This window comes from Anolis carolinensis, chromosome 2 (genome assembly GCF_035594765.1).
Source record: "Anolis carolinensis isolate JA03-04 chromosome 2, rAnoCar3.1.pri, whole genome shotgun sequence".
NCBI lineage: Eukaryota > Metazoa > Chordata > Lepidosauria > Squamata > Dactyloidae > Anolis > Anolis carolinensis.
The window spans coordinates 65,675,475-65,696,690 of NC_085842.1; the positions used below are offsets into that span (position 1 = coordinate 65,675,475).

Genomic DNA, 21,216 nt, shown 5'->3' on the forward strand with positions numbered 1-21,216 from the left:
CGCGTGCGCACGCTGCGCTCGTGAGGCCCAAAGCTGGATTACGTGGCTGACAGTGCGGGGGCGGAGCTTAGGGGAAAGGCGATCGACGTCATCGATCCATCAGCCAATAGCTGCGGGGGACGCTTCGTTGGGCGGAGCCATTGGAAGACTAAGCGTAGAAGGTTAAGAATAGAGGGGAGGGATGCCACTGTAATGCTATAGAGTCATAAGCGTTCTCTATGGCATCCCTTGTCTTTCCCTAGTGCCAAGTGGAGTCAAACTGCATTAATTCTACAGTGTAGACGCACCAGAGGTCAGGCTGCGATTAAAAAAAATAACACAAAGGGAGCAGGATATAAATATAGCCTGAAAAGTGCAAGCGAAGTGGGGAAGCATGTGGACAATTTCAACAGAAAGGAGGAAACCATGAAAATGAAAAAAAGGAGGAAACCATGAAAATGAAAAAAAAATCTGACCACCAGTATTTAAAAAACTCTAGAATCAGGACAGTAAATAAAGAACAACATTCAGAAAACAGAGGCATTCGAGACAGAAAATAATCAGGGCCAGCTAACAACTCACAACAAAAGATTTCCCCAGGCAGGAAGCATCCAGACCTTGAAGCTGAAAGGCTGTTCAATGCTGTTCAAGATGGCCAAATGAAACATTTACACCTGCCCCAAACAGATCAGAGTTCTTTCTCCCACTCTGAACATTTCACAGATATATGAACCCCACTTGACTAGTTTCCAACAGACCTCATTACCTCTGAGGATGCCTTCCATCGATGCAGGCAAAACGTCAGGAAAACTCACAGCAAACCCAAAGTGGGGTAGCTCTGTGTGTATCTGCTTTTTGAATGCAAGGGTTTTGATCGGTCTTTAATCTCATTTAGAATTAAGTGGCATATTATTGATACAGGTGCCCTTTCAGGATTTTGCTGGATATGAGAAAACTTTAATTTAAAAACATTTCCCTGCAAAAAAAGTTCCTTTTAATACAAAACCAAAACCTCTTTAAAAGAAATGTGTGACCCCAAGTTCTACCCATTAGAAGTTTTTTTCTCCTACATTAAAGTTGTGTGTGTGCCTTCAAGTTGGCTCTCTCTTGGTGAGCCCAAAACATTTCACAGATTTTTCTCATGCAGGGAATACTCTGGTTGTTTTGCCCTTTCCTTCCCTTGAAACATAATCTCCTTCTTAGCTTCCTAGATCCACCGGGATCTAGTGCTTTTAGCAATGGTTCTCAGCCTGTGGGTCCCCAGATGTATTGTCCATCAACTCTCAGAAATCCTAACAGCTGGTAAACTGTCTGGGATTTCTGGGAGTTGTAGACCAAAACACCTGGGGACCCACAGGTTGAGAACCAGTGTTTTAGGGTATTTACTTAGGCACGACTTGGGAAGCCCTATGGTGTCAAGTAAAATACTGGTGTGGGATTTGAAAGTTGCTTCTGGTGTGAGAGAATTGGCCATCTACAAAGACGTTGCCCAGGGGACGCTCAAGAGGCTTCTCCCATGTCCCCGCATGGGAAGGTAGGGCTGACAGATGGGAGCTCACCCCGTCTCGTGGATTCGAACCGCCTACCCTTAGGTCAGCAGTTCAGCCGGCACAAGGGTTTAACTCATTGCGCCACCGCAGCCCCTTGCTAGATCCCTGCTTTCGCATGAGTATGGGGAAGTAATCTACCTTTTGTTCTTTTTACTGAAATGAAACAAAATTATCCCAGCAGTTCAGAAGAGTGGTGTCTTTTGTCAACCGGGCACAAGAGAAAGCTTAGTGTGTCCCATTAACTGCATTCCTAGAGTCTTAACTAAATACATTTATTAAATTCTCACTACAACTACTGAGAACATATGTTCAGGAGCATGTTAGAAAATGCTAACCAGCAAGAGGGTGAGAATAGTAACTGTATGGCAGAACACTCAGAAGTGTGTTTCATCACTGACTTCCTTTTTAATTGTTCATCAATTTGTAGTGCATCACAGGTTGCGCATCCCTTATCCAGAATTCCAAAATGCTCCAAAATACAAAATTGTCCACACAGATGGTTGAGATAGTGACACCTTTGCTTTCTGATGCTTCAGTGTACACAAACCTGTTTCATGCACAAAATTATCAAAATATTGGATACAAGTAACTTCAGGTTATGTGCATGAGGTGTATAAGAAGCATAAATTAACTTCATGTTTAGGCTTGGCTCCCATCTCCAAAATATCTATGTATATTTATGCAAAAACAGGTATTTTAAAATATGGAGGGGGAGGAATCCAAAATCCGAAACACTTCTGGTACCGTTTTGGAGAAGGGGTGCTCAGCCTGTATCATTGCTGCTGCTGTTGTATTTTTGAAATATACAATTGGTGTGCCTATGAAAACTTCCTGTTGTGTCCTGGGGTGGGTTTACTTGCTGCTTAACATGAAGAAACAAGCAAGAATCCTGTTCCAAAGACCCCACCAGGCCTCCCTCCTCCACACTGGGACCAAACACAACGAAAGGTGTACCTACTGTAGCCGTAGTTGTCTTCGAAGAACATGTTAATGCCTGTGGTGAGCTCCAGAGAGTGTGAGGAAGGCCTTCTTTTAGTGACTTGTCCTTTACCTTCGCGGCACAAGTGGCCTGTGTACTTTGCCCCAAGCTGCCAACCAGTGTTATCTTAATGCACTCACTCAAGACGCTGCTGGAGTCAGGGTCCAGCAATGAAAGTTGACACTTCAGATTTGCTCTCTGCTAGTTCTGCAGCCAATCAAAAGGCACTCTTTCTAGAAAATACTGCCTTAAATCAAGAATCAAATTGTCAAAAGTAGAAAACCAGACTGATGCTTCTAATCACTTCATCACATGTACTAAATTCCACTGACGGCTACACTTAAAATCCGGGAAGCCACTGCTCCCACCACATTAGTTTGGCTTCAAGTGTAGAAACAAGCATTCCTTGTGTATTTTTAAGCGTGGTGGCCAGCAGTCTTTTTCAACGTTTCAGAAGGTGGTGTGGAACTGGATTTTTTGAAATCATCTGGAAGTTTGGCTTTTCTGTAATGTAGTGTCCTTCGTTGTTCCCAGGTTGAAAATGTGGGAGGGGAGGTTGTGGGAGGAGTGAAACCACCCACCCCGGTAAGGAAGAGTTCCACAACCATTACCTTTTCCTCATGGAGCAAGTTGCCAAAACAATTTCTTTCTTTTTAAAAAGCCTTTCCGGGTCCCTCCCTCCCTTCCAGAGAAGTGGGGAGGAAGGTTGTGGATCCATGGATCCATCGCTGTCACACGGAGGGAGGGAGAGAGAGAGAGAGAGAGAGAGAGAAAGAGAAAGAGAGGGAGCAGGGGAGAATAGCCCTGTTCCAGATAGCCTGGCCCTTTTCCAGAAGTATTATCTCATTATTATCAGAGGCAGGTAGGAATTCAGCAACTGGCCACCTTGGTTAGCACCGAATAGTCTTGAAGCTTCAAAGCCTGGCTGCAATTCTGCAATGATCCAAGTATCCAGATCTTTGGGATTCAAAAGCTGGATTATATGGCAGTGCAGATGGGGCCCTAGATAATGTCACTTCAAAATAAAATTCCTTGAAAATAAGGCCCACTGAGTTGAATTAAACTCTAGCGCCTTTCAGAGCTGTCTAGGCAGTGTTCCAGAAGCATTACCTCATTACTATCAAGGCAAGAGGGAATGCAGCAACTGTCCATTTTGATTGGTATTGAATAGCCTTGCAGCTTCAAAGCCTGGCTGCAATTACGCTATGATGCAAATATAGTCCTTTTCTTCAGTACAGATACAACAGAGGAGGAAATTGCACAAATTCTGGTTTAAAAAATTCAAAAATATATAATGAGGTAAAGCGGCAATTCCCAATTTCCTTAATTGTGGAATTCTCCTTCGATGTCCCAAACAGAAATGGCAGCCACTTCCATTATGAACAGTTTGGGGTCTCAAAACCTCACCCCAGGCACGCACCCTGATGACAAGTCATATCTTTACTGACGGGATGCACACTGATTTCCAGATCACATGCAAAAAACTGAGCTTTAGTGACGGAAAACTGAAGTTTTTCAAATACTATGAATAGAATATTGTTTAGAAATACTCTATTTCTCTGATGTTTTGAAGACTGGTTTCCTTGAATTACCATGGGGATAGGGTAAACGTCATGTGATGGGACCCTTTGGAAATTGTCCTCAATCAGTCTCAGACACGGAGTGTCTCCTAATGTAATGAGGTCTGCAGATGTACTAGTGCAAACTGATACTGAAAGTGTTTTTCTGACTCTCTTCACTATTTTCCCAAATTTGATGATGCTTAAAAAGACCCAGAAAAGGCAGGGCTAGACAGATGTGAAAAAGGCTTTGTAAAATGGACATTCTTTGACATTGACTGAAATCACATCAGCCACTATTGTTTTCTTCTTCTATTCTAAATCAGAAGTTAGGCTAGACTAGTGGTTCTTGTTGCCAGGTGAGAGTATGCAGCGGAAATCAGTAGCATCCAGTTAACACCATGTGCAAAAGACTCAGACCAGGCAACGGAATTTAAAAGAACAAAGGAAACTTTACTCTTGCTTGTAGAGTTGAAATATAAACAAACAGTTCTGCAATCTTACAAAGTCCATGTAGATGCATAAGATCAATAACCTAATCAATCAGCATCAATATATATACAGCATAGTAGCTAGAGAGCCTTTCTTCCTTGCTCTCTCTAGCAAGCTCAAATCCCAACTGACGAATTCCAACTGTCAAACCAGCCATCTGCCAAAACAGATACATTGTTGTTTTAGGCGTGGCTTAGCCTCTGCAAAGCTGAGCTCTTTTGCAGAGATCTTTCTTTGCAAACTAACTTTTGCAAGGATTTCTTTCCAAGGGATTTCTTATACACACACACATACATACACATTAGCAATTTGGCGTAATATTCTCAGCCTGTGTGTCCCCAAATGTTTTGGCCTTCAATTCCCAGAAATCCTAACAGCTGGTAAAGTGGCTGAGATTTCTGGGAGTTGTAGGCCAAAACACCTGGGAACCCACAGGTTGAGAACCACTGGGCTAGAAGGAAGTAAATATAGAATAGAGATACTCTTGTGAGTGACATTTATGACCTGGAATAAAACTGCATCTCTTTTGTTTTGGGATGGGTCTGCATTACCTTTCAAATGTCCACTGTAACTCCCATCAGTTGTAGCTAGTATGAGCAGCGGCCGGGGTGTGTGTGTGTGGGGGGTGGTGGTGGTGGTGGTGGTGGTGGTGGGAACTGTATCAAGATGGCACAGGTTGAGGAAGGCTAATGCATTGATGTTTGTGTGAAAACTCTATACAGAGTATAGGAATTTACTTTTTAAAAGTAATGCATTACAGTTCCAAGATACTCAAGACAGTCAATCCTAATGAAACTTTGTTCATAACACATCTGTTTCCCATGACGAAAACTCACAGAGTAACAGTGGTGGCAGCTGAATCCATCCTGGGTTTTAATCCAGACTTTAAAGAAACTATCCAAGGTATTGAAGCCTAGTCCCTAAAAGATTCATTGTCTTGGATGGCTCCCTTAAATTTCAGATTAAAATCCAGAATGGAGTTGCTACTTCACTGACATGGTAGCCGCCAGCTATCATTGTAGAAGAAACTTTAATTGATGGCTCTCATCAGAGCATCTGGTAGAGAGGTGGACACATGTATTGTCGTCTATCAATGTGGCTTTGACTCTTCCTTAATAAATTCACAACTACTTTAGTGGGAGTAGTGTAGTTGCCAATGATAAAGAGCACAATTCTCCGCTACTCACAGCAATAATTGGAAAAAGAAAAAGCAGGGAATCAGGCTCAGTGTTAACTAAAATAGGTTTACTTGAGTGTGCGCAGGTAAGAATATGGTTTAGAAAGAAGGACCTGGGGGCCACCCTGTACCTGAAACTACACGATGTAGTGCTAAGAATGGGCAGATGTGATGTGATTGTGGAAGAGCTATGTTTGTACTGGAGTTCAAAGTCCCCAAACCATGTCCTAATCTCTCCCACAGGGAAAGAAAACAGAACCATCCTATATGTGCCATCTAAAACGTCAAATATGATGACTGAGTGATGTGAAGTGATCTGATTATAGTACAGTACTTTCAAAATTCCTGATATTGGCAGAACATCAGCCATATCTTCTATCAAGACTCCAGGGGGAAAGCAAATATATGATGTACAAAGGAATATAAATAATCCATTAACTTCTCAATAATCTCTCTTTGGATCTAACTTTTGGACAGACATTGGTATCATTTTAAAGTGAGAAGATCTGTAGTTTGATTGAAAACACTTGACTGAATGAGGTACCACAAACATTTATTTGTTTACCACAATTGGGGTTTTGCATCATACAGCAGAATTGGAGGCATTAAAAAGGAAATTATCTGCAGCTATATCTGCATTCAGTATCATGGGAATAAAACAATTAGGTCAGCAAGCATAACATATACATACCAAGGATTGATTATGTTATTTGGCCAACATCTTTTGTTTTCTTTGCAAGCATTCTAGACAGAAGACAAAAGACAACTTTTCCTAGAAGTTTATTCAAGGAGAGACAGCTTCAGTCAGGTCCTTGCATGGTAGTATTGATGTTGCTTGACAACTTAAGTGGCTGGTGAGATTTATTCACAGAATCTATGAAATGTAATGCTGCAGCAAATTTGTTCAAGTGCCATAGAACGTAATTTTTAAAAAGACTATTACTATTTTCTGGAATCCACAAATCCAAGAAATACAGATGTGGGACCTACAGTAAAATAACATAGCATATACTTTTTGTTGTTGATATAAATGACATAGTCTCCTGCATATGTTTATCCTCTTTCCAACAGGAGGCAATGAAGACTGGATCAGATATACTGGGAGCTAATTTAACATGACAGCAAAGATATTACCATTCAAATGTCACTTTCGCTCTTCTCTTTGGAAAGGGAATTTTATCTTGACAGTACCTTTCCTTTCGCTCAAAGAATTACATTTCTACATTGATCATATCTGTAATTGTATCAGAGAAATGCAAAATAAGTTTAGCCTCATGAATTGGGATAAGGCTGGGATGATAGCATTCTATTGAATTATGGTTTTTTCCCATATTTTTACAGTTTGGTGATATCACTCATGAATATATTTGAGCCCCTGAAGACAGTTCAACATAAAACAATGGTCATAACTAATCAAGCATCACTGTAAGTATTACTGACTTGACTCCTCTTAACAAGTCACAGGTATGAGTTGAGCACACTTTATCTGGAATTCCAAAGTCCAATATACTCAAAATGGTCTAAGGGGGTGACTGACAGAGTGACACCTTTGTTTTCTGATACAGTAGTTTGATGTACACAAACCTTGTTTAATGCAGAAAATTATTAAATATAAGACCTCTGCTCCCAAACATTTTGGATAAGAGATACTGAACCCATACTGTTGAAATTCAATGGGAATTAAAATCAGAATCCCTCAGTGAAGCCTATGTAAGATTAAGAAGAAATGTTCAAGACTGGGTTGTTTAATAAACAACCTGCTAAGAAAGCAACCCATAACCCATTGATTCCAGAATTATTTGGTGGGATATGAAGTGCTGCTTACCCAGCCAAAGAAGCACCAAATAGTTATTGCAACTGCACCAAATAATATTCACACATTCTGTCATTGACGTGTTTCATACAAGCACCGTAGTATACATATATTTTTACATATACAGTTGCTTCTCCATTGCCATCAATTTTCTACAGAGAGCACTAAAACTACTGATTACATCAGATTTTGCACCAAAATGTAGAGTCTGAATGGAGAGGAAAAGAAGCAGCCGTTTAGCTAAAAAGCTTAAAAGCTGAGAAAAGGCAATAATGGAAAACCAGAATTGAAACACACATTATTGCAAAGCTTTTTAAAAATGCCCAGTAGTAATAGCAACATAATAGCATAGCACCATTCTCGGCATTTCACTGAATATTTCTATAATATGTAGGTTTTAAAAAGCCAATGCAACAAGTGCTTCACATAGAAGCCACTTACAAAAATTAAATGTAAGTTTTGTGTAATGTCCTGCAACACATGGTTATTTCAAACTATTGTTTGGTGTTCCAAATTAAGGTGAAACTTTTTCAAATGATTTCTTTTTCTCACTGATGAGCAATATTTAAATAAAAAGGTGTTTCCTCTTTCATCTTTTACAGCAATATGGGCCTATATGGTGGATACAATAAAGAAGTTGTATCCTAATCTTTAGCATTTTCTAGTTCTTTAACAATTTTATTCACCCTATCCTACCAACTAAACACCCTTAAAAAAATCAGGTCCTCTTAGATACCACTAAGTGGTTGAAGAACATAATGTACTAAGTAGGAATAAATGGACAGTATTTGCTACAGAGGGAATTAAGTGGTGGGATCCCACAAGGATCTGTACCATGTCTGGCTAGTTTGATTATTCATAAATGACCTGGAATCAGTGATGAGCAGTGAGGTAGTCAAATGTACAGGTGACTCAAAATTAGTCAATATTGTGAAATCCCAAGCAAATAAGAACGACAAAATAATTTAGAACATTTTACCTTGAAAAAAGAAGACATGCCAATCCAAATATCCAAAGCCAAAAGTAAGTAAAGATACAAAAGAGACATCTGATTGACTGAATATTCTTAACATTAAAAATTTGAATATCTCCCATTATGGAGATAGGGCAGAATACAAATACTACACCATCATCATCATCATCATCATCATCATCATCATGATGGCTAAATTGGCTACCCAGATTCCTCTATCCTCCCACTGCTAGCTGGAGAGACCCATGCAAAAAGAAAACTCTTTCCAGAAGACCTATTGTTGTCTGTTTTATTTACCATAACATTTTATTGGTGTGTATTTAAGGGTTGATTGATTTTACTGTGGTATTGTTACGTACTGATGATGTGAATTATGTTTTCCTTTGATATTGATGTATCTGTAGTGCACCCTATGTATTGTTTTATTACGAGTGCTTTGTAAGCCCCCCCGAGTCCCTTTTGGGAGATGGTGGCGGGGTAGAAATAAGGTATTATTATTATTATTATTATTATTATTATTATTATTATTATTATTATTGTATTTGTACATTATATTTGTATCTCACTTCTTTGGAATAGTTTGGACAGTTCTTAAAGAGGTTCCTAAAGGACAGAATTTGGGATGGCTGGCTATCAAATCGCAATTGCTCAAATCTTCCAGTGTCATAAGTAGTGAATCATGAATATGTCTGGACACTCAAATCTGATTTGTCATATTTCCATTTTCAGAGATTCTCATAATATCTTTAAGGTTATAGCAAGTTTTTGTATACTTTGTTTAATTAATTTATATCCCACCTTTCTCCCAATATGGGGCCCAAGACAGCTTTCAAGTGCCACAAAGGTATTTTCAGTGTAGGATGTTAGCACAAAGGAAATCAGACAGAAAGTCACTATGTTTCACAACTACATTAAAAAAATAAAAACAAAGTTGTGCTACTAAAATGCGGCACTGGAAGGCTAAGACAGAAAGGGAGAAGGAAAGGAAAATGGTTGGAAGAGAATAACATGTAAACGGAAGTTTCTTTTGTGGAGGATGTCCTTAATAAGAACTGATTAGTTCTTTCCAAGTGAAAAATTCTTATTCCCAACAGACCTGCAGCCTGGCACTCCTTGAGCCTCACTTAATAAAAGGTGTAAAACTATAAAAAATAAAGGGATGGTTGGGTCTATAGCCACAGAAATATGCTGATAACTTTGATAACAATAGCTATATAAAACACTGAATTCTAACTTTGGCAGTGAAACATATGATTGTTCTGTCCTCATATGTATGTCATTATTCATTAATAGAAGAGCATTTTGGCTCCCCAGGAAAAGTCAGACAAGTTTCCTACTAATCCACTCACAGAAGAAAACCTGGCAGTCCTATAAACCCAAATTAAAGCAAGTTACAAATAAAATCAGTTTGGTCTGGCTAGAATACATTCCATGTGTCATCAGTCAGCTATCATTAATAAGTTAAGAGAGCTCTAATTAAAAATATGTCTTTTTATATCATATATAAAAGAGGTTAAGCTATGTATCCCATTTGATAAAAATTTCACCTTAATTTAAGAAATAATTCAAGAGCAACAAAAATACTTTTTTAATAAAAAGAATAGCACCATTTCTCTGCTCCAGTTGAAGCAGTCCATTTACACACAGACAAGAACACACAACTGTGCTGCAGGGCATAGAAATGGCAGCAAAGTAAGCCTCAGATTGAATGCTTTGTGTGTGAGTGTATATATGTCTCTTAAAGCCTTGTGCAGGCTAAGAATGGGTTGGGAGCCACAAGACTTGGTCTCTTCTTTTGGTTACTTCTCCAGTTCTCCCAAAACTGAAATCCCTTACAGAGTTTATACACTTCTGTTCCCATCCTATGTTCTTTCACCTATAAAAAAGGAAACATTATTAGAAACAGCAGGCTTGAGAAATGTAAAACTGAGGAGGAGGAGAAAGTAGTTGGAGTTCTTTTGACAGTTCTTACCTGCATCTCTCTGTGACTTGCACTGAACCTCACAATCTTCCTTGGAGTTGAAGCGGTTGCGGTTTCCCCTGCAACCGCTGTAGATGAAGGGCCGACACTCTGATACTTTTTGGTTATAGTACCACTTCAGTGTGTATTTGCTGCAGTCTCCTTCCTCCAAGGGCAAGGCACATAGATTGCCTAGAAGAATAAAATGAAGAAACACTTACATTGTGCTTCTCAATGTTTAAACGTTGTTGTTGTTTTAATGGTTTTATAATATTTATATGTTTTAATTGTTTATTAATGTATTGTTTTTTAATGTTGTTAAATGGCAATGTGAATCATTGCCATTTGTACACCACTCTGAGTCCCCTGCAAGGGTGAGAAGAGCGGGATAGAAATAAAGCTTAATAGTAATAATAATTTTTATTAATGTTTCTTCTGTTGTAATCCGCACCAATCCTTTCGGAGAGAGGGGGCGGGATATAAATAATAACAATAATAATAATAACTATTATTTTTATGAGAACCTCAACAGAAAACATTGAACATATCCTAGACAGAGCTATAAGACAATGCAACAGCGGAATAGAAAGGAGCCACAGACGGCTGTGAGCAAACATATCAGAAAGCTGGAGTGCTACATATACTTCCTTGCATATTTCTACCTAAAGAACAATGTTGTGTACTGTGTCAGTCTTAACTGCCTGCTGCATGTCTTCTAAGCTAGGTCACAAGATTTTCATGTTTCACAATTAGTGCAGTGGGACTTTTCTTATTAGTAAACTGCAACCATCATAATCGCTCCCTTATATGATAAGAGCAACCATATTGTTTTCAGTCTATATTACAGTTAAATCTTTTTCTTCTTAAGAGAAAAGAGCACTGCTGCACTTGAGAGACCAACTGCAAGACTGTGATTCTTAATAAAGGTGAGACTTCACATGTTTCCTGATGTGTATGAAAGTAACCAGATAGCAACTAATAACATTTACTTTGGCTATACAATATATCCCTAACATCACTTCAAGAATGTTGTGAGGGGTCCTTTTGGAAGTATTGTACATTTCTTTGGCTAAAGTAGATACTGTTATGACAATAAAGTCTCGTTATTCTGTTGAGACTAGATCTCAATGCCTCATAATATGCTAGCTACATGCTGAGTATATTGGAAACTGGGCCTTGTCTTCATATCTACTTCTTTATAATTGTAACATAGACCTTTTGGGACATGGGCAAAGATTTTTATTATTTTAAAAACTGATTGGTTTCAGATAAAAGAACTTTGCTTTCATGTTTTCAACCTACACATTTCCTTCTAAGTCAAAAATCAGATAACAAAATTTTCAGGGCCTGGAAGCCACACTGAAGAAATGACACCGTGGAAAAATATCAAGCAACACACTCTCCAAAAGTCATGATTGCCTACCATCACTAAACCAAATTCTTCTAAAATTATTTTTAAGCATTATTTCTGAACAGCAAGTGATAACTCTACCAATAATACTGCATTCTCTCAATATGAGAGTGAAGTTGAGCCACATTCATCCTGCTAGGATTCCTGCCACTTTCTCCCAAAACAGTTGGCCCAGAGGACAAGAGCACAGGCCAGGCTACACTTACTCAATAAATTGTATCCTACTAAATTTATCTTAGATAATATGTTGTATGATTCACTATATTAGAAACGGGAGAAATGAATAAATTTAAATTTCAAGAGGATGGAAGGAAAGGAGACAGCCACTCCTCCATATGGCAGGTCTGCTTCTTACCTTCCTCAGGAAGAGCTCTCTTTTGCCGTCCGTGCTTGGGAGCTGCCTTTGGGCTCATTACTTCTACAAACAGGGAGCAGAGTACTGGTCATGGACCCAGAAGAAGGTTCTGGTTCCGAACTATCCTTCCTTCCTCACCCACCCAGACAATAGAAAGTATTGACAAAGTGCTCATTTCATGGCATGTGGCTTCAAATGAGTCAAAACATTAATTGAAAGAAACTGTACTGTAGCCTTATATTCTGCATGCATATAATCAGGTATGAAGTCATTATCATAACTTAGTCACACTTCACATGCTTATTCAGGTCCTAAGTTGAAAAGTATGAGTCTGGTCCTCAGGTTTCATAGGGAGTTGTTTCATGGATTTTTTTTTTTGTAAAATCACTTGACAAAAAAAAGGAAAAAATACAGTATTGCCTTCCACTTTTAATAAAATAGGAATAAAATAGGGGCCGGGCTGTGGCGCAGCGGGGCCGGGCTGTGGCGCAGCTGTTGAGCAGCTGCCTTAAATCACTCTGACCATGAGGTCATGAGTTCGAGGCCAGCCCGTGGCGGGGTGAGCACCCGTCAATTAAAAATAAAAAATAGCCCCTGCTCGTTGCTGGCCTAGCAACCCGAAAGATAGTTGCATCTATCAAGTAGGAGATAAGGTACCACTTATAAAGTGGGGAGGCAAGATTAACTAATTTACGACCTGGAATGAGGAAGTGCCGTCAGTGTGGATGATGAAGCAGCTGCTCCCCCCTGTGGCCAGAATCAAACATCCCCTCAGAAGAAGGTTAACTTGCCTCTGCGTGTGTCTCTCAGTCTCTGTTTGATGTGTTTATGGGCATTGAATGTTTGCCCTATGTGTGTTATAATGTGATCCGCCCTGAGTCCCCTTCGGGGTGAGAAGGGCGGAATATAAATACTGTAAATAAATAAATAAATAAATAAATTCAGAAAGCTTCTCTTTGGGAACATAATTAATTCTGCCAAAGAGATGGACTCCCAAGAAACATCTGACATTTAATGCTGAATTTACTATCAACTACTTCTGCAGGGACAGTGCACAAAACATGATTCAATTATTTGGGACAACACTGATCAAAATGAGCAAAGTTGACTAAGTCCAACTTAGAATATTTTGAGGATTCCTTTCTGCCCTCTGTCATCACATGGAGGCATCTTCAATTTTTTATTTTGTAGTTCTCTACTTTGCTGCCATGCTACTGAAATTTGGTTTTTATTATGATAGAATAGGAAAAAGACCACAAGGATCTATTTCCGGCAAAGCCATTTTTTCCTAGCATTTAGAAAAGTCAAATCTTTTATCTATGTTTTATTTTCTCCTTTATATCTTTCCCTACTGGCCACGATGAAGAATAATGAATATTTGGCTATAAATATTTTATCACAAATGTTTACTAATGGAGAATTTGATGCAAAATTACTTGGTCCCTTCCTGAGCTTAGAAAAATTACAGTCAGACTAAAGTTCTCAGAATCCTCCAGGCCAGTCTGGCTCCTTCCTGTTTTGGATGTAGAATTCAGGTAACTGTACTTCAGAACTTTTCTAAGCTGTGGTCATTTCATATAGGTTTCCAAACAGTTTTCATAGTAATATATGTTTCCTAGTCACTTTGATTAGATTTGAATAGAAGTCCAATACTCTATCTTGCTGCTACTCATTTCCCAGGTCAGGTGTGTGTGTTTTCACCCCCAAATGTCACCAAACATGCTTTGCACAGCTCACCATCCCTCAGCATAGGACTCTCTGTCCCATCTGCTCCCAGGCCCTCGTCGTAGTCCTCCTCTGTATAGAAGTACTCATACTCAGGCTCACCTGTCTCCACTATTTTTTGCACATGGCTCCCTATGAAACAGGAATGGCTGGTTCAGAATATCTCCAAGATTGAAAACAACCAAATGTCAAGGAAATAACAAATGAGTGGACTTCATCTGTTTGAGATAGTTTATTCTTCCATCTTTAGAACATGACTGATTAAAATGCTACATCTGGTAACAGACAAAATGATAGCACTGCTGCTCTGGTTTTTATTTGAGATGAAGTGCTAGAAAATCAAGGTTAAACTGTTGTTAATCTGTGCCAGACGGTTCATTTGCCTAAAGACAATTACTACAGTACTACCCTGTTTCCCCCAAAATAAGACAGTGTCTTATATTAATATTTCCTCCAAAAGACACGCTGGGTCTTACAGTTGAGAGCCAAGCGTTCGATGCTTGTAGGCCCGGCAGGCAGGGCCTACAGCCAAGTGCTGGGCCCACTCAAATGTAGGCCCTGGCTGGCAGGCCCTGGTGCTTTGCCACCCAAGGCTCAAAAAATCTTTTTTTCAGACCTTGGATGGAAAAGCCCGTTTGTTTAGGCTTCCGTTTCCGTAAGCGGCAGATGAAAACGGGCCATACTAATGGTACAAATAGAAATGGTTAGTGATTCCAAACAAATACACACCACTACTATACAAACTTGGGATAGGTCCTGTAGGTTTGTTCCTAAGCTGAATTTGTATGTTGTAAGTTGAAACTCCAGCCTGTGGTGCTTAACTTGCTGTCTATGTCCCTATTCAGAAGATTTCATCTCACTTTCTGTTTATGTGATGATTGGTTTTTGAAAAATTTAGCTTGTGGAAACAAGTATTGGTGAGAAAACTTCATTGGAGACACCTTTTCCCCATGATAACTCTTCCAGGAGTGAATTTCACTTCCGAAGGGATGATTTCTCTCACTTCCTGTTGTCTCAGCCCTGTTCTTAACTATGAGTTATTTGTAAGTTGTATGTTTCTAACTTGTGGACTGCCTGTATATTCTTTCCACCTTTAGCCTTTGAATGTCATTAAGCTCATTGTACATTAGCCTAAGCCAGACATGGGCCTGCATTAAATATAATTAAACAATGCTTATTGCTCCTTTCTAAACTGTTCACATATTACTTACAGTTAGTCTTACAACAAAAAGTGAAAATACAGTCAGATCTGTTTTGTGTCGTAAGAAAAAACTGTGAGGGTGATTATATAAATACTATAAATCCTAACCAAGGCATGCACAAGAAAGAACTATGCAACAAAGACTCACCTTCCTCTTCCTCAGCATGGGACAACTTAAGCACAGGGACTATTTGAGCATTAACAGACGGAAGCGTTTGGGTGGATGGATAGTTGGGTACAAGACCTGGGAGGTGTAAGGGCACAATGCGCACATCATCAAGCACATTAGAATAACAGACACACTGCTTTTTCTTCTATGCTAAACATAAACATAGACAGGCCACCAGCCAGAGTTCAAGAGCTAATCTTCCATAAATGTTAGGCATTGAATACCATGCAAGTAACCCTGAATTGAAGTTTGTGAGATGGCCAATTGGGATTGTTACAGTCAAACTCCTTTTGTTTATGTCAATCTAATTCCATGGCATTACTCAGTCACTTAGATGTCTGCATTCTTAATGATAAAAGGCCTCCCAGAAAGCAGATCTATCTGCATAGATGAATTTATTACTTATCCTATTTGGGATGAGGCATGTGGGGTCGTCTTGGGCACTGGCTTGTCTGAGTGGATCAAACTTTCAGCAATACACAACATGGGAAGCAAGTAGTCAAACATGAATGGAACATGTAAGCCAAGAAGACAAAATAAACACAGTATTTGAGGCTCTCATGTATGCAGCATGTGACACTAGCGGAGTGGAATAATGTTGAATTCATACACAAACATAAGCACTAAGAACCCTGTAAGTACATTCGATACGATTGCAATCCAATTCTGGCAAGAAATCCCTGAGCTCATGTGGTTAATGGATGCTCCCTAATATATGAATTTATGTGGATTTAATCTTTAAAAATATCCTTTACTTTCTTTAGACATGTTCCTGGAATCTACTTGGATGCTTTCTGTTGCTGGGCACTCTTTGCCACCTTGATCACCTGTGCAGATGGGGTCCTGACTGTCTTTGAAATATTATTTTTTCTTTGTAAGTTTCTCCTCTGCTCCACACACTATTCTCCTTTTTGGAAAAGCTGGTTATGATTTAGGTGATATTTATTGATATTTATCTAGAGAAGCAGTTCCCAAATGTTGGTCCTTCAGGTGTTCTGGACTCTAATTCCCACAAACTCCAGTTATCTTAACTAATAGCCAGAAAATATAGAATCTGAAGTTCTGAATATCTGAAGGACTAACGTTCCTAGAGGACAGGTGTCCAATTTGCTAATTTCCACTCAGGTTTGCAAATATGTGTGATCCAATCAATGGATATAGTCTTACATTTTGACTTGGAAAATGAGGAACCAGATCCCAGCTGAACTGTAAGTATACTGAGCCCGAAATTACTTAAACTAAGAGAATGGCTCTCTGATAAACATCTAAAAAGTAAGGTGCTAGGGAGATGCAAAATTTTGAAGAAAATATTGGTATGGCAATATACGTAGCTGACATTCTTTTACCTGCCACTACCCTTTTTTTCCCTTCATTTAGGCATTTTCCTCCTACTTGCACATTTGGCTCAACTGGAAATAATGTAGGGGAAAATGGTTGGCAGGATATTGGGGTAACACGCTTCTTCTGAATGCTATTTCTCTCCTCCAAACCATGGCACTCTCCCATACTTTTCATATGTTTTGTGAAAACCCTTGCACCAAGGCATCTAATTTAGCCTCAAGAGAGTATCACTCATCCCCTGATTTTTTCCTTTACCTTTAGAGGGTTGTGAGACTGAACAAGATTATTTAAAAGATCTCCTTTGAAGATTAAAGGAAAAATAGGCTTTTACTCTAAATAACAGTTTTACAAAGATTAGACATGGGTGTGTGTTTAAGAATAGTTTTGCTATTTTATTGGAATTAATGAAGTCATCAGGAAATTTGTTTCCTTTCTCATGGCAATACTACTCTCATATTCCTGGCAGTTTTATGTTTTTGAAAGTCTGAGAGCACAAACTGTACTCATAATCCCAGTGTGAGTTTTTCAGTAATGCGCTTACCAGTGGAAAAGGCAGTTAACAGTAAGCAAAATACTCACGTCGTTCAGGAGGGGAGAACTGGCCTCCACAAGCTGAGAAGAGAAATGGCATAGTGATTAATTCATCCAAGCACCAAACTGGAAGCATGGGGTGAAACTACAGATTGCATGAAAGATTTGTGAGTTGATCTCTCAACAGGTTTTAAACTGAATGCTGTAGAGGCTGCCAGTGTCTTGATGACAACAAGAAGGATGGAAAATGGCTGAAGGGAGTAACTGCCTTTCAAGTTGATTCCCCCCCCCCCCTTATGTGGGAAATATACCTATACTTATACTTACACGTTTTTCATGTGGCAAACTGGCAGTAAGGGGTATTCTACTTCAATTGGAAATATGGAAGTAGGGAAAATAACTGCTAACTCTTATCACAGATGCTGAGGATCAACAACTTTCTCAATACTGTAGTTACTTTTTAAAAAGTCAGATATTTCAGTAGCAGGACTTTTATGTAAGAGGACAGTTCAGCTTGGAGAGAGCAATCTTGATGAACACAAGTAACAAATCACATGGGTAACTATCATTGTGGAACAGCACCCGCGATTCAAGCTTAACCAGAGCAACACAACTGAAGCACACTTTACAAAAATAGGAAATGAAAATCTAAAGATACAGAAATAATATAATTTTAAGACAGAAAAGAGCACAATGAAAGCACCAGAGGTCACAGGTTAGTGGTGGCTGCTGCCTTACCACAGTGCTGACTCATCTCCTGCCTGACATACAGCCGGATCTCTTCTTCCTGCAGAAACATGTCAACACAAATATAAGCTGAAATCTATTTCACTGCTATTTAGTCCCAAGGATGAGCAGATAACATGACATCTCTGAGGAGTAACAAGCAAACTTCCCTGATCCAAATATTCCAGTACAAGTGCCAAGGCAAATTGGAAAGACTAAGGAGAGGAATGCTAAAAAAATGCAGAGTGAAAATTCAGACTGAGTGCTTGATGAAAACTAACTTGAAGGAAAACACAGGATCAGAATCCAGCTGGTATCTTACATATCAGCAAATTCCCTAGGGAAGCAGTTGGGCATATTTCTCTGATGCACAACATCTTTAATCCTGTCCTCTTTTTGCCTCGGGTCCTATTCTGGGAGAAAGGGCAAGATATACATAAAATAAATACATTAGAAGTAGAGTTGCACACAGTGTCCCCATTTCTCAGGGTGTCATCACATGGAATTCCATTCTAGTGTTCCTAGAGTGAAGGAGAGGAACCTCACGCCAGAGCACTGTATATATTGGCTGTTTTTTCAAATGGCATATTCTGTGCAAATGTAGTTGATGCTTAATGCATCATATTGAAGGACATCGCAAGGGGCTCCTTTTTTTACCCTTCCCCTGCAACATGGGGTCACCCTCTGAGTTGGAGGCCGAAATTGGGAACAGCCCTAATCTGGGTAGCCTGGTTACACTTTCAATGTTCTTGGGCACACATGATGTATTCTTGGCCAATACTGTGTGTACCTGTCTCTGCTGAAATGTGTTAGTAGTATTTCAGTCTGTGGTACATTCATTTACACAACATTGCCTAACTTGTCATCACATTGAAAGGAATCTTTCTTCTCTTGTCCCAACATCACCTAAGAGCAGAAACTGTCTATTTATATTCAATTGCTGAAGTCATGTTTTAAAAAAATATTTATTTCCTCATTTTCCCCTTGATGCCAGGGAAACCCAAGCACTGAGGGCTCTGATTACATAGCAGTCAGATTCAGATATGTAATTGCAAAGGCTATGCACTGATAATGCAGTTTCATGAAAACAGGGGGAAGAGAACTGTAGTTTCATCAAGGGGTAACTTCACGAGGAGATTTTTGCTATCCATCTCTTGTGTAGTACCCTGGCAAATGGCAAGCAATATGCCACTTCTTATTCTATGCCCGGGGGCTGATGAGCCAAAAGATGGGAAAGCCTGTCTCTCCCATTCCCTCTTCACTCACCGTCATGCTAGGCTCTCCTTTCTCTCCTCTGGGACCATCAAGCCCTGGGCTTCCCTGTTACCAAACAGAAAAGGTAAGTAGCTGAATGCAGACAATAAGAGCATTTTGGCTGAGAAATTCACTTTCACAAACTCCTGTGACAGAAGCCTAGCACAGATAAGCTGTATATTGCTCAGATTTCGTAGAGAGAGCCTTCTTGGTGGCTTCTCCCACTCTCTGGAACACATTTAAGCAAGAGGCAAGGCTGCCCCCTTCCTTGCTTTCTTTTTGGTGGCAGGCAAAGATATTTTTGTTCAAGTAGGATTTTCATGCATAACTGGGTGAAGGGTATTTAGGATCGTTTTCATGTTTGAACAAATATTCCATGCAGTCATGCCGGCCACATGACCTTCGAGGAGTCTACGGACAACACCGGCCCTTCAGCTTAGAAATGGAGATGAGCACCAACCCTCAGTTGGACACAATTAGACTTAACATCAGGGGAAAAACTTTAGTTTCACCTTCACCTTTAAAATGTTATTAAAATGTTTTATGAGGTGATTTTAAAAATATACTGTAATTTAAAATTGGCTATGTTTAGAAGCCATCTTGAGTTCCATGCCGGGAGAAAAGAGCAGCATATAAATGAAATAAATAAAATTTATGGAGAGGAAGGAGAATTTTGCAGGATGGAAATATAAGCCATACTTAATTTCATATCAGATCCAGTTTTATTTTACTACTTTAGCAATGGAAGATGTTTCATCGGTAATCTAGTTAGCATAGAAAATTGGCATATTTATGAAAAATAGAAAAGCCTTAATCTTATACAAGCAAAATTGTAAATATTCATAAACTAAAGACAGAATTACAAACTCTCAATTGGAATTTTCCTCCCTTCATCAGGTGTAGGGTAACATTTCAGGTGTGCTATCCTTAGTCTGAAGTACTTCATTCCACAAAAATAATAGATTTTGAAGGTGCATTTTGAAGCATCCCACCTGGACTCCTTTGATGCTGCTGCTGCTGCTATTATTATTATTATTATTATTATTATTATTATTATTATTATTATTATTACCACCACCACCATCATCATTTATTTATATAGCATCATCAATGTAAATGGTGCTGTACAACACAAGTCCAGCCCAAAGTGTACAATTTAAAATATATGTATGTATGTATACACACAGAGGGAAAGAAGGAATAATATAAAAGAATAATATCAGATTATACAATTTTAAAACAAATTATTAAAACAAAATGCAAATATCTTCTATATCTATATATCTATATCTATAATAAGAGTAAAAATCCGTATGTGTGTATGTGGCATGGGTGTCTGCTCACACAGACAATCTCTGGCCTCCACAAACAGGCTACAGTTCCCAGGCTGAGGAGCCACCAAGTCACTCCCTCAACTGACATTGCAGGTTACAGTGAGCACTATGAACATGTAGCCCAACTCCTGCCAATGTCCTCCCCAAACACTATGGCCCACCACCCAAGGGATGCTTTCATTTGTGGACCATTTCATCCTAGATTTTGCATTTTTCTCCACCACAGGCAGGCATCCCAGGGTTCTCCATTGGAGTGGAATTTGCATGACCCCGCCTACGGCCCTTCCCTTTCAAATCTGTCTGCATAACAAACACAGCAGAACTGAGCGGCAACTAAATTTCCTGGAGGAGTTTGGGGGATTGACTCCACATGGTGGAAGTTGTAGTTCACCCTGCATCAAGTCAGAGCACTGTGACTCCTACTGGGGAATTTAGAGGAGTTGTAGTTCACCTACACCCAGAACACACTATGAACCCAAACAATGATGGCTCTGGGCCAAACTTGCCATGCATACCTGATATGCCCAGATTTGAATACTGGTGGGTTTGGAGGGCAATTGGCCTGGACATTTGGGAGTAGTATGTACTGGGATTTATAGTTCACCTGCAATGAATGAGCTCTCCGAACCCCTCCGATGATGGACCAGGACCAAACTTGGCACACAGAGCCCCCATAACCAAAAGAAC

The 21,216-nt window shown here is 39.4% G+C and overlaps 1 protein-coding gene across 1 annotated transcript in view; it reads right to left on the minus strand.

The window, feature by feature from the left end:
• Positions 1 to 6,272: 6,272 nt before the first annotated feature.
• Positions 6,273 to 21,216, minus strand: part of col7a1 (collagen type VII alpha 1 chain) — a 168,985-nt gene continuing 154,041 nt past the window's right edge. The window contains exons 115-122 of the mRNA XM_062969358.1: positions 19,208 to 19,261; positions 17,954 to 18,002; positions 17,264 to 17,296; positions 15,323 to 15,418; positions 13,986 to 14,105; positions 12,249 to 12,311; positions 10,495 to 10,674; positions 6,273 to 10,398 (exon numbers count right to left, since the gene is read on the minus strand). Coding sequence (XP_062825428.1) covers positions 10,385 to 10,398; positions 10,495 to 10,674; positions 12,249 to 12,311; positions 13,986 to 14,105; positions 15,323 to 15,418; positions 17,264 to 17,296; positions 17,954 to 18,002; positions 19,208 to 19,261 — 609 coding nt within the window. The 3' untranslated portion in view covers positions 6,273 to 10,384. The remainder of the gene's footprint in view (positions 10,399 to 10,494; positions 10,675 to 12,248; positions 12,312 to 13,985; positions 14,106 to 15,322; positions 15,419 to 17,263; positions 17,297 to 17,953; positions 18,003 to 19,207; positions 19,262 to 21,216) is intronic.